Source organism: Ursus maritimus, unplaced genomic scaffold (assembly GCF_017311325.1).
Source record: "Ursus maritimus isolate PB19 unplaced genomic scaffold, ASM1731132v1 scaffold_14, whole genome shotgun sequence".
NCBI classification, from domain to species: Eukaryota; Metazoa; Chordata; class Mammalia; order Carnivora; family Ursidae; genus Ursus; species Ursus maritimus.
In genome coordinates, this window is record NW_024423786.1 from 32,492,425 (window position 1) to 32,505,127 (window position 12,703).

Below are 12,703 nucleotides of genomic sequence, written 5' to 3' on the forward strand. Positions count from 1 at the left end.
AAACATTTTTATATTAACTTCTCACATGTTCATATAACTGACCATGAAAGGAAAACTCTGTAAAATAGGAGATCAGCAATTAGAGATTTTTAAATTATATTCATCCGTTCAGTAAATATTTACTGAGTGCCTCTCAGGTGCCAGGCACCATAGAGATACTGGGAAGGTAAAGATGAAAACCCAAAGCTCTTCACCTTCTTTTCTTAAGCTTTCACAAACACTACTTGGGAAGCTCCCAACGGTATATTGTATTGTTTTCTTTGCCTGGATTCTCTCTTCTAAACCTGCAGCTAAGCATTTTGTCTCTGAGATGTGTGGCAATAAATCCCACTCTGTTGATAACACACTGGCACGTGAGACTCTGTGTATTTCTCTGGTATTTTCTTGCCACCACAAGCGTAGTTCTGCTCTAGCAGCTGTAGCAGCATTTAGCTCAAAAGCAAGAGGGAAGTCCTCTGGTTGCCTATGTAGATGAATATCTAGGGCACTTGGACTCCCTCCCTTTCGGTAAAATTAAGTCCAGATATCTGGCATTTCAATTCACACCATTATCTAAAAAAGCTCACCCTTCCTTTCTTTTTTTCTTCTTTCTCCTTCTCCTCTTTCCGAAGAGGGGGTGGGAAGGAGCAGAGGGAGAGGGAGGGAGAGAATCTTAAGCAGGCCTGCCCGTCCAGTGCAGAGCCCGATGTGGGGCTGGATCTCACAATCCTGAGATCACGACATGAGCCGAAATCAACAGTCACACGCTTAACCGACTAAGCCACCAAGGCACCCCACCTTCTTCTTCTTCTTTTTTTTTTTTTAACTATACAAATTACTGAAATGCCAAGAGTTTGGTTGGGGTGAATAGAGAAGTTTGGAATGTTTTTAATCCTGTGCTCAGTGTTGTTGGTAATATTAGAAGAGCAACAGAGCCATGAATCCAGTCATACTCTTGGCTGAAGCAGCCTACCCTGACTTAAGTACTCCTCATATGAAAAAAGACCCAGGGCTTTAGTTGACAGTGAATGCAACCTGAGCCAGCGATGTGACCTGCCTGCCAAAAGAAGCAAATGTGATCTGAACCAGCATTAATAGAAGGCTGGCGGCTGGGACAAGTAAGGTAATAGTCCCAGAGTACACTCTGTGGTGGTCAGATCACACCTGGAGGATGGTGTTTCCTGCTGGGCACCGCATTTTAAGAGTGATGTCGACAAGTTGGAGTATGCCCCAGTTGGGCAACAGGATGATGAATGGCCTATAAACTACATCCTTTGAGGAACAGTAGGAGGAACTGGGGTAGTTTACCCCGGAAAAGAGAAGGCATGTGGATGTGGGATAACCATTTTCAATAATTGGGAGGGCTATCACATAGAAGAGTTGGACCCTTCTTTGTAATCTCAGTAAGCACAACTTAGACCAAGGGGTATACATTACAAAGCAGCTGATCAATCTTGTCTCCATAAAAGGAAGAATTTTCTAGCCCTTATGAACATCCAGAAAATAGCAGCTTTGCAAGGTAGTGGCTTTACTTTAATAAGGCACGTTGAAATGGCAGCTGGCTAACCAAACATCAGAAGATTCATGAATAGGATGGGAAGTTTGGAGAGATGGCCTGATCCAAGGTCCTTTCAAAATCAAAGGTTCTAATGCAGAGCCTTAAGAGGGAAGGAAGTATTAGCACGTTTCCCCTTAGGTCCCATATAAGTATTATGTAAGTATTAACCATAGAAACTAGGTTAAAATTGATGAGAAGGTCAAATACGAAAGTTTTGAGGATGAAAAGAAACAAAAAGCAATAGGAAATTTCTGTTCTCCTAGTGGTTGTGGATTTTAGTCATGTTTGTTAGTCTTTTCCAAAGCAAACAAAATGATTTTTTTTCCACCTTTAAGTGATTTAGAGCCCTGGTGTGCTCTCTTTGTCATCAAAGTTGCAGTCCTCTTAATATGTTGTTTTCATTTTCATATGTTGTTACATTTTGCAAGATTACTCTTTTCTTTTTTTAAAGATTTTATTCATTCATTTGAGAGAGAGACAGAGAAAGCACATGCAGGGAGGAGAGGCAGAGGGAGAGGAAGAAGGAGACTCTCCACTGAGCCAGGAGTCTGACACCGGGCTCGATTCCAAGGACCTGGAGATCATGACCCAAGTCAAAGGCAGATGCTCAACCATCTGAGCCACCCAGGAGCCCCACAAAATTACTCTTAATTCAAATTATGCAACAGCATTTCAGGGAATGGCAGTCTGTATCCACATGTCAAAGAAGCAGCCCTGTGGAACAAGTAGTGTTTAAAGCTTATTAATTATTAATAATGAGGTAGCACCCAGTAAAATGAGTGCATTGAGATAGCTTGGCTCTTCCCCACCATCAGTGAGATGAGTAGGCTGGGAATGATCATTCCTATTTCATCAACGCAGAAACTGAGTCTTAGAGCAGCTTGCCTACCATGATCAAGGGTGGAGGCAGCGACAGAATCCAGAACTTCTGTCTTCTAGTCCAGTGCTCTTTTTGTTTTTTTTTAAGATTTTATTTATTTATTTGAGATAGAGTGTGTGTGAGAGAGAGAGAACGAGCAGTGGGGAGGGGTAGAGGGAGAGGCAGAAGCAGACTCCTCCCTGAGCACGGAGCCCAACCTGGGACTTGATGCCAGGACCCTGAGATCATGACCTGAGCTGAAGGCAGACACTTAACTGACTGAGCCACCCAGACGCCCTAGTTCTGTTTTTAATAGTAAGGGCTACTGTTCTCTCCTAATAGTGGGTTTAAAGACTAACTTAAATGCAGAACATTGTTTTTCTCTCTTAACTGTAGTAGTTCTCTGGAGTAGGAGGACAGATTGCTTTGGCCACAGACTTGGCTTTTAACTTTAATGCTGTTCCTAGTTCATCTTATGTACTAAAAATAGTCTCTAGCAAACATAACTATTGATGTCTGATGATACTTGACCCTTTCCTTGAAATATTGATGCTAACGGTCCAAATAAAAATCTTAAGGATGTATACAGAACAATGTTTATCAAATGGGGTAAATTTGACTGGGCAGGGCAGCAAAATGCTTAGGAGCTTAGGCTGACTCAGAGAGATCAGGGTTTAAACCCATTAGGCCACCTGTTGGTTGTGCATCATCATCACCTCGTGGAGCCTCAGAATCTTCACCTGGAAAAATGGGAATAATAATGAGATCTGCCTTTCGGGGTTGCTAGGAGGATTAAATGAGATAACACGTGTAAAAGCATGAAAACTGTAATGTTTTTTTTAAAAAAATTGTTTACTGTGAGTTATTATCCATTGTCTTTTACTCATTTTTCTATTGGGGTATTCTTGTGTGTTTCCTAATTATTTTCATTGTGCTGTTTATACTCCGCACAGTAGGTGGTGAATAAAATCCTAATCAGTAGTATCACACTGCACCAATAATCAGTAAAAATTCAGTAGAATAAGTGCCTCCTGGGTGCTCAGCACAGTGCTGATCTCTGAGAATACGAAGCTTCTTGGGGTGCCTGGCTGGTTCAGTTGGTAGAGCGTGCAACTCTCGATCTTCGGGTTTTAAGTTCCAGCCCCACCTTGGATGCAGAAATTACTTAAACATAAAATCTAGGGACTCCTGGGTGGCTCAGTTGGTTAAGTGTCTGCCTTTGGCTCAGGTTAGGATCCCAGAGTCCTGGGATAGAGTCCAGCATCAGGCTCTTTGCTTGGCAGGGAGCCTGCTTCTCCCTCTGCCTGCTGCTCCCCCTGCTTGTGCCAGCACCCTCTCTCTCTGACAAATAAATAAATAAAATCTTTAAAAAAAAATCTAAACAACAACAACCACAAAGCTGCCTGAGACTAGGCCCTTGCTAAGAGACTGATCTACAGGTTGCTGTGGAGGCCAAACTGGTGTTTCAGAAAGCACTGCACATGTTGTACGAGTGTTGAATGAGTCACAGGCAACCAGGCCAAGAAAGGTGGGTGGGACCTTGGTGGAGAAGGAACAGCTAAGTGAAGGCGCAGATCTCTGAATCAGCAGAGTGAACTGAAAGCCGACATCAAAGTTGTAATACTTGTTGAGCTAGTCATGTAACCTCTCAGAACCTCAATTTCCTTATCTGTAAAAAGAAATAATGAAGTCTACCTACTGGTCATGATGCGAAGAGTCAATAGAGTAAATATTTGTAAAGTACTTGCTGGCACGTCAACTGACACAGTAAGTGTTCAGTAAATGTTAGCTATCGTTACCACTATGTGTAATAATTTAATAATACCTTATACTTTTGAACGTGTCATTCCAAGAATAATTCCTCCCCTGGTCGTTGGACTGCGAAGAAGGGTATCAGGATTCATAAACCACTCTTGAAGAGCTTTAAGACAAGGATGCCAGGGCTAGCTTCACAATCCCAGCTAAGCGCCCGCAAAACGAGCCCACGTCTGCGCTGTCGCAAGGAAGCGGCAGCGCGGAGCCGTGCTCCCAGGGTCACGTGGCCCACGGCCCCGCCCCGGCCGAGCCCGTCCCCGCCCCGGCCGAGCCCGTCCCCGGCGGCTGCAGCTGCGGCTGCGGCAGCGGCGGCTGCGCCTGCGCGGAGCCGGGCGCGCTCTGCTGCGCGGTGTGCTGTGGAGGCGGCGCGAACAGCAAGGGGGCGGCGGATGGCTCTGCGGGGCCTGGCAGCCTCGGGGCCCAGCTCCCGCGGGCCGTTGGACGAGGCGGTGGCGGCGGCCGAGGAGCGCGGGGCGCCGGCCGTGGTGGTGGCGGCGGGAGGCACGCCGGAGGACGACGAAGAGGATGAGGGCCGCGGCCGGGGCCTGCTGCGCTGGGACGGCTTCTCGGCCTGGCTGCACTGCGTGTGTGTGGTGGGCTTCGACCTGGAGCTGGGCCAAGCCGTGGAGGTGAGGCCCGGCCGCACCTTGCCCTCGGCGCCTCGTCCGGGTCCCCTGGCCGGGGCGGCCCCAGCAGAGCGTATGGCCCGCGAATCGGCGGGCCCGGACCCCGGCTGCCGCGCATCCGGGCGTGGCCGGCCGCCCCTCCGCCAGTCGGGACGGGCTGCGGTCCATTGGCAGTTCCCGTGGGAGGATCGTGGGCTGCGGCTAGGGGTGAAAAGTTCTTTCTAGGCCCCTCCTAAATACTTGATGAGGTTCGTTTTTGTTTGTTTTTGTTTTTAACCCGGTGTCGCAGGAGTAACAAATGGTTAGCGGCACCCGGAGAAGCCTGCAGGCAGGATGTTGGGGTCTTTTTGAAGCCGCGAACAATGCCCCTGACATATGGTGAACTATAATAGCCAAACCTCACACAACCAACTTTTTAGACTCCTAGACCGTTTTGGCCATTTCCAGTAGTTCTGAGAGCATTCCACTCAGCCTGAGCCGAAATGCTTATCTCAGCATGATTTTCTCCATTTCCCCCTTTTGTTCCTCATTTGTATTATTTCTTTTTTTAAATCATTTCTGTTATTTCTTGATGTTGCTTCTGAAACAGTTGGCCTGAAAGCTACTATCAAGATGAACATAGTTCATAGTTCATCTTGCTTATGAATCATTCAAGTTTTCCATCTTTATGGTGCCTTATTGAAAGGCCTTCGAATGTTCTTTACTCTTGACATTGTTTAGGCTCCCTTTTGTAGCATAAGACATGGCTTGTCATTGTCTCCAAGGAAAACCATATTAGAAGGAAGTATGTTTAGAAAATTTTTGTCTGTTTGTTTTGGTGATGATGACAGATTTTAATGAACCACCTCGTTCAGACTTTAGTGGCATGAGTTAGCTAGAAAAATTGGCCAGGGAGGTTTTTCTTAAAGCGAAGCTACTACTTTTTTATTCAACCTGCCTTTTCTGTTTTATCATTAGGCAGTTCAATACACATTAAGTTTCCACTAAGATCTAGGCATTATGGTGGTTGCTGAGCATACAAATATAAACGAAATGCTTTAACCTGTATTTGTAGATTTAGACTACAATTTAGAGGGGAACCAAGAATCACAGAAGCAGATAGGGCCAAATGCCATGCCTGGTACATAGTGGTGTTCCGTATGTACTTGATAGAACATGAACAGTTCTTTATCTTATTGAGGCAAACAACAGTTTCCAAAGACTTTGAATTAGAGATTTATAAATCATCTATCATTTACATTGACATGTTAACCTGAAGTTATATATGTAGTAAAATACAATTTAACCATAAAGTTAGGAGTGTGTTGTTGTAGTTGATTGTATTTTAAAATAGCTGAAGGAGATCCTTGTGGACTGTCTTCATTTGGGACATTTTAGGTATGTTTTTCTGACCAAATAAACAATATTTAGGATAATTGAGATGCTACAAAAATGTGAATCATTAAAGGACTTATTTTGAATTTCATTTCCCATGGGATATGCTACTGAACACTTTTCTTTAGGTCAGTACTTAAATTTTTGTGCCTCCTGAATCTTTAAAAAAATATGAACTCCGTTACAAAAATGCTTGCTAATACAAAATTATATATATATATATGCTTCTGTGAACTCTCTGGGGGTCATCTGTGGATCTTCTACTGTTCCCAGATTAAGAATTGCTGATTTTAGAAGGCATAGGATGAGGGTGGGGAAGATTCCCTCATGAAGGATCCAAAAAAAAATAAACACATTAAATGGGTTGCAGCACAATTTTGTTTTGTTTTCATGAGAAATGTAGAATCTTGTACCTTGCCACTTTTAAAAGAAGAAAAAAGGAACACAAATTAGTACTAAATATAATTAAATTCTTGCAAAATATTTTTCACTTTTGTATTATGGCCATATCCAGGCCAAAAATGGACAGGTGGGGTGGCTGTAATGGGACAAGAACGTGAATGTAGACTTGTGTTGGAGCAGTGACATATAGTAGCTCCAGCCCCTATTCTTATAATGAACAACCATGGAGAATCAAAAAGGAAATTAATTAAAGAATAGGTAAAAACTAAGTTTGGACTATAATATCCTAGAAGCCACCTGAGTCATCACCATCTTTGAATTTTAGGGTTGAAAGGGATGTGAGAATCTGTTGTGCCAGGACAGAAAGTACCATTTCATTGGCAAATTTTTTTTTTTTAAAGATTTTATTTATTTATTCGACAGAGATAGAGACAGCCAGCGAGAGAGGGAACACAAGCAGGGGGAGTGGGAGAGGAAGAAGCAGGCTCATAGCAGAAGAGCCTGATGTGGGGCTCGATCCCAGATCGCCGGGATCACGCCCTGAGCCGAAGGCAGACGCTTAACCACTGTGCCACCCAGGCGCCCCTCATTGGCAAATTTTAGACAAATGCATAATCAGCACCACTTGGTTAAGCTTAAATCCTTAACAAAGAGGCAGTATAGCGTATCAGTCAAGAACTGAGATTCCAGAGCTGGACTGCCTAGATTTGAGTCTGTAACTAGATTAATACGCTTGGCTCACACTCCCTCTGTAACAGTACCTGCATCAGGGCATTGCTGTGAGAATTAGATAAATTAATGTTGGTGAAACATTTGGAATAGTACTTGTGACTCAGTAAAATCTATTTAAGTCTGTATTTGGGAGGTATTGAAATTCCCTTTTCCATTTTTCAATGGAGAAAATCCTTACGTTGCTTTGTAAAGACGAGGCCTTCAAACCTTAATTTTCTCACTAGTAAAATGAAGGTGCGCTAGTAGAATCGGTTTTCTTTTCTTTTCTTTTCTTTTCTTTTCTTTCCTTTCCTTTCCTTTTCTTTTCTTTTCTTTTCTTTTCTTTTCTTTTCTTTTCTTTTTAAAGCAGGGGAACTTTTTTCCCTCTGTTAATAAAAATCTAATATGGGACCTCAATGGCTAACCTGGTTGAGATGGGGCCTGTGTATGTATATTGGGTTGCAGACAACAACGTATAGCTCAAGCAGAAAAGGAAACTTGCTGTAAGGCAACAGATTTCTCAAGATATTCAAGGTACAAACCTATTGGGGCTTCGTAAGATAGCTAGAGCCCATAATTTGGAAGCCTCTTGCTTATGCTCTTCTTGTTTTATGGGATTTTGTTCATGCTTCATGCTCCCTGCAACTTACATCCTTAGCTTCTATAATCTTTATGGTGGAGAAGTTGCCCTTTTCAGCTACTTCAATAAAGAAATACGCCAGGGGAAGGTACTCAGGCCAGGTTTGGGGCAAATAATCAGCTGAAGACTTGTGTGGTTAGGGGAGTGGTCCATTTTGCATAAAATGCCTGTTAGGCCCTGTCCTTGGTAAAGGGGACAATGAAGGGTATCCTAAGTTGGGAAGAGACTATAAAAGGTTGACTATAGGAGGTGTGCTCAGCTTCTTCCTTTTCCCACAGAGTGGCCCTAGAGCATCACCACAGAATCCACGTGTCCTCTGGAACAAAGTTTCAAATCCTCCGGATTTTATATACTCACTTCCAGCTCTAAAATTACCTGATTATATAGTAAAGCCTTAATTATCTGAATCCAGAATTGCCTCATTTGTTCAAGTTTTTTCCCCCCTGATTGAGTAATAATACGCTCATTGTTGAAAACTTGGCAAGAAAGAAGATTATAACCATTAGAAAACATCACTCATAATTATACTAAGAAACAAGTGCTATTAATAGTTGACATTTTCGTTGGTGCCTTTTTTACATAATTTCATATCTGTCAAGAATTAATTTGATTGTTAGGAACAGAAATGCTTTCAAATAAATTTAAGAAAAAGATTGATTGTAAGGAGTCTCTTGGAACCCAGTTGCAGGAAGCTGGAATGAACCTCATGCGAGTTGGAAAGCCTCAGGCTTTTTGCCTTTGTTTCTCTGGAGCTGTGTGGTCTTTTGTCTGCTTCTCTTTACAAGTCTGTTCCATTCTCTGTGCTGAGGCTGGTTTCTTCTGCAAGGGTCTCAGTTTCTGCTCCCCGATTTCTCTTGACTTTGGATTACTGTGATACTGATTTTAGCTAAACTCTACTTTTGTATTCTGGAACCAGGCTGAAGCTTAATTCAAATACTGGAGTATCTGATTGGCTCAGCATGGGTCAGGTGCTGCCTTTTGTTCAGTCATCTGTGTTAGGAGACAGCGTTTCAGTGACAGTAGTGGCCACTTGTAAAAGAAGGAGGGGACACTTCCAAAGCATGGGCTGGGCAGCAGTCCCCCAAACAGGTCTACTATCAGTCTGCCTTTTTTTTTTTTTTTTTTTTAAGATTTTGTTTATTTATTTGTCAGAGAGAGAAAGAGAGCACAAGCAGGGGGAGCGGCAGGCAGAGGGAGAGGGAGAAGCAGGCTCCCTGTTGAGCAAGGAGCCCAGTGCAGGGACTATATCCCAGGATCCTGGGATCGTGACCTGAGCTGAAGGCAGATGCTTAACTGAGTCACCCATGCATCCCCAGAGTCTGCTTTTATTGATAACATTCTCATAAACAGTTTGCCAGATCACTAAAGACTCTTCGTAAGTACAGTTTTATGGAACATAATTTATTTAACCATTTTTCTCAACTTGGGTAGTGGTTTTTCTTTTTTCTTCAGGTGTAGAGAGTTATTTGCTACCAGTACATGGATCTTAGAAATGTTTTGAATTTCTGAGAACCTTTAAAGATTTATTTGTTTATTTATTTATTTAATTTATTTGAGAGAGAAAGAGAGAGTGCGGTGGGGTGGGCGGTTGGAGAGAGGGGAGGAACGGAGGGAGAGGGACAAGCAGACTCTGCACTGAGTATGGAGCCTGACATTGGGCTCCATCCCACCACCCTGAGATAATGACCTGAGCCAAAAGTTGGACACTTAACTGACTGAGCCACCAAGACACCCCCCCTTTGTTTTTTAAAAATTTATTTATTTATTTGAGAGAGAATGAGAGAGAGGAATTTTTGAGAGCCTTTAAATCACATTACACGGTGGAGAGTTTTTTTTTTTATCAAGAAAGGCTGCTATATTTTGTCACATGCTTTTTCTACATCTATTGAGAGGATCATCTGGTTCTTGTCTTTTATTAGTATGGTATATCACATTGATTTGCAGCCCAGGAATAAATCCCACTTGGTCGTGGTGAATAATCCTTTTAATGTACTGGTGATGGGCATTAAGGAGGGCACTGGAAGTAATGAGCACAGGGTGTTGTATGCAACTGATGAATCACTAAATTCTACCTCTGAAACTGAAAAAAAAAAAGATTATATAATTCATTAAATAACACTGCTCTAAAACTAAGAAAAAATCACATGAACTTACAGAATGTCATAGGAAGTTGACATTTCTGTAATTTGAGGTTACCTTCCAAACCTCTCTAGTCCTTGATTTTATAAGAATTGAGGCATCATTGGTAGCTTTTCCCCCTTGAAGACTTTACCTATCAACTCTTTGGAGAATTTCAGTCCAAAATTGAGGTTATGGAGCACCCAGTTTAAGAGGGAAAGAAAGAACCATTCATACAACTGACTTTACCCTTCTCAAAAAATAAAAATAAAAAAATAAATTTTTTAAATAAATAAAATTTTTTTAAATAAAATTTTTTTTAAGAAAGGAGAGGGTGTCTGGGTGGCTCAGTTGGTTAAGCATCCAACTTTTGGTTTTGGGAAAGGTCATTATCTCAGGGTGGTGGGATGGAGCTCCAAGTTGGGCTCCACGCTCAGTGCAGAGTCTGCTTGTCCCTCTCCCTCTAGTGAAAAGAGCACAAGCTGTGGGTTTTTGTTTTTGTTTTTAAAGATTTTATTTATTTATTTGACGGAGAGAGAGGCAGCCAGTGAGAGAGGGAACACAAGCAGGGGGAGTGGAAGAGGAAGAATCAGGCTCCCAGCAGAGCAGGGAGCCGGATGCAGGGCTCCATCCCAGGACTCCGGGATCACACCCTGAGCCAAAGGCAGACGCTTAATGACTGAGCTACCCAGGAGCCCCGTGTGGGGTTTTGAACATCTGCCAATTGTCCGATTTTTGGCCAGTTTCTTCAATTTTCTGAGTCTTGTTTCCTTCTACTATAAAGTGGAAAAATAATATCCTGAGAGTGTTGTTGGAGGTACTAAGAGAGAGAATGCATGTAAGAATTAATGCCTGTCATTTAATGCATGCCTAAATGTTGGTCCCTTATTATAATTAGCGTCCTTGCACATTCAGTAATCAGTGTAGGACTGTTTTTGGCTATTCTCTTACTCCTATTATTTTGCCTTAAATTGATTAAAAAAAAAACAACCCACAGTTTCAGATGTGAATCACAAGTATTTAAAGCACTTCCCAGGGAGGCAACTGTCTGGCTCAGTCACATGAGCATGCAACTCTTGATCTTGGGGTTGTGAGTTTGAGCCCCCTGTTGGGTGTAGAGATAACTAACTAACTAAATAAATAAATAAAAAGACCCCCACATACTTAAAAGAAAAATAAAGCATTTCTTGGAAATCCAGTTTATTAGGTTTTATTTGCTGATAATCTATGACATAGCCTATTTGCATGTACATATAGTTTGTATTCCACCTCTTGCTGAAAATAATTTCAGGCCAATTAAATAATCTGTAAAAAGCAGGACAGTTTGTTGTTAATAGATTGTGTGAGTCATGATTTCATTTGGATTACTGATCTTGGCCCCCCTCTTCCCTTACCACACACTTTTTTTTTTTTTTTTTTTAACAAATTGAAGATAAAGCTCTGTTGTCGGGTGAAGGCAAACTTCTGTGCCATTTTTTAAAAATAGTTAGGAGAATTGACTCCTTTCTTTTTCACTTCTGCTTTTTGTCTATTCCCCATTATCCCCTAGCAGGGTGGGGCCTGAGGTAGTCACTACAGTTTTCTTTATCTTAGCAAAGTTTCTGTTTATTTTTTGAGAAGGGTGAAGGCAGTTGTGTGAAGGGTTGTTTCTTTACCTCTTAAACTGGATGCTCCATAACCCCAGTATTTGCTCCTCAGCAAGTTTACTATTTTAATCAAAATGGGTGTTTTGTGTAATTGTATGTTGCTGGACTATCTCATTGAACTATCTATTCAGCAGATATTTAATTGGGCAACTAGCATATCCAGACACTGTTGTGTTCTGGAGATAAAGCCTTCATGAACCCTCCCTTCATTGAGCTTCTAGTCTAGCACGGACGGTAGGCCATTAAACAGTGAGGGTAATAATGGGAGGGTTTGCAGGTACTAATAGTGGCCTTTAAATTTCCTTGTGAACTTGTAGCACTTCATAGTAGCTTGATGTAGTTCTGTGGCTTGAGAGTTAAAGCTTTAGTGATCTGAGCTTTCCCCAGATTGTACAAGGGCTTCTTCAGTGCTACTTATCTCTGGTTCTATTATGAAATTATATAATCCCAACATGGAGAAATCTGGGATATTCCCCTCTCCAGTTAGTCTGTTCACAAGCACTTTATTTACTATGATGAATGATGTGAAACATGGACAATTGTATCTAAACTTTACTCCTATTAGAGAGAAATGCTTCACGGTCCGTTCCATGTTCAAACTGATCACACTTTCCAGTAGCGTAATTTAGTTTAGATCTTGAGTGAGCTGGAATCTTAGACTGGGGTCCAGTCTGTTTTGATACTGTGATGTCAGGCCATTTTTTCCCACTTTTAAAAATAAGTAAACATTTTTATTGCAGTATAACATACAATAGGAAAGCGTACAAATCCTGAGTTTGGTGAGTTTTCATAAAGTGAGCATACCATTTCACTACCCTAGAGCTCAAGAAACAGAATATTACCACTGCCCCAGAAATTTCCCTTATGTCCTCTTTCAGTCCTGAGCCATCACCCCTTCCCCCCAGACTCTGGCAACCACTAATCTACTTTCTCTATGGATTTTCCTATTCTATACATTTTTATATGAATGGAATC

The 12,703-nt window shown here is 42.1% G+C and overlaps 1 protein-coding gene across 4 annotated transcripts in view; it reads left to right on the forward strand.

Annotated features, from left to right (window-relative positions):
* Positions 1-4,591: 4,591 nt before the first annotated feature.
* Positions 4,592-12,703, forward strand: part of DENND6A (DENN domain containing 6A) — a 56,142-nt gene continuing 48,030 nt past the window's right edge. For 3 of the 4 annotated variants that reach the window (XM_040628649.1, XM_040628651.1, XM_040628650.1), the window contains exon 1: positions 4,592-4,840. In XM_040628649.1, the coding sequence (XP_040484583.1) occupies positions 4,601-4,840 (240 nt within the window). In that variant the 5' untranslated portion in view covers positions 4,592-4,600. The remainder of the gene's footprint in view (positions 4,841-12,703) is intronic. The other variant, XM_040628652.1, reaches the window with a different exon arrangement.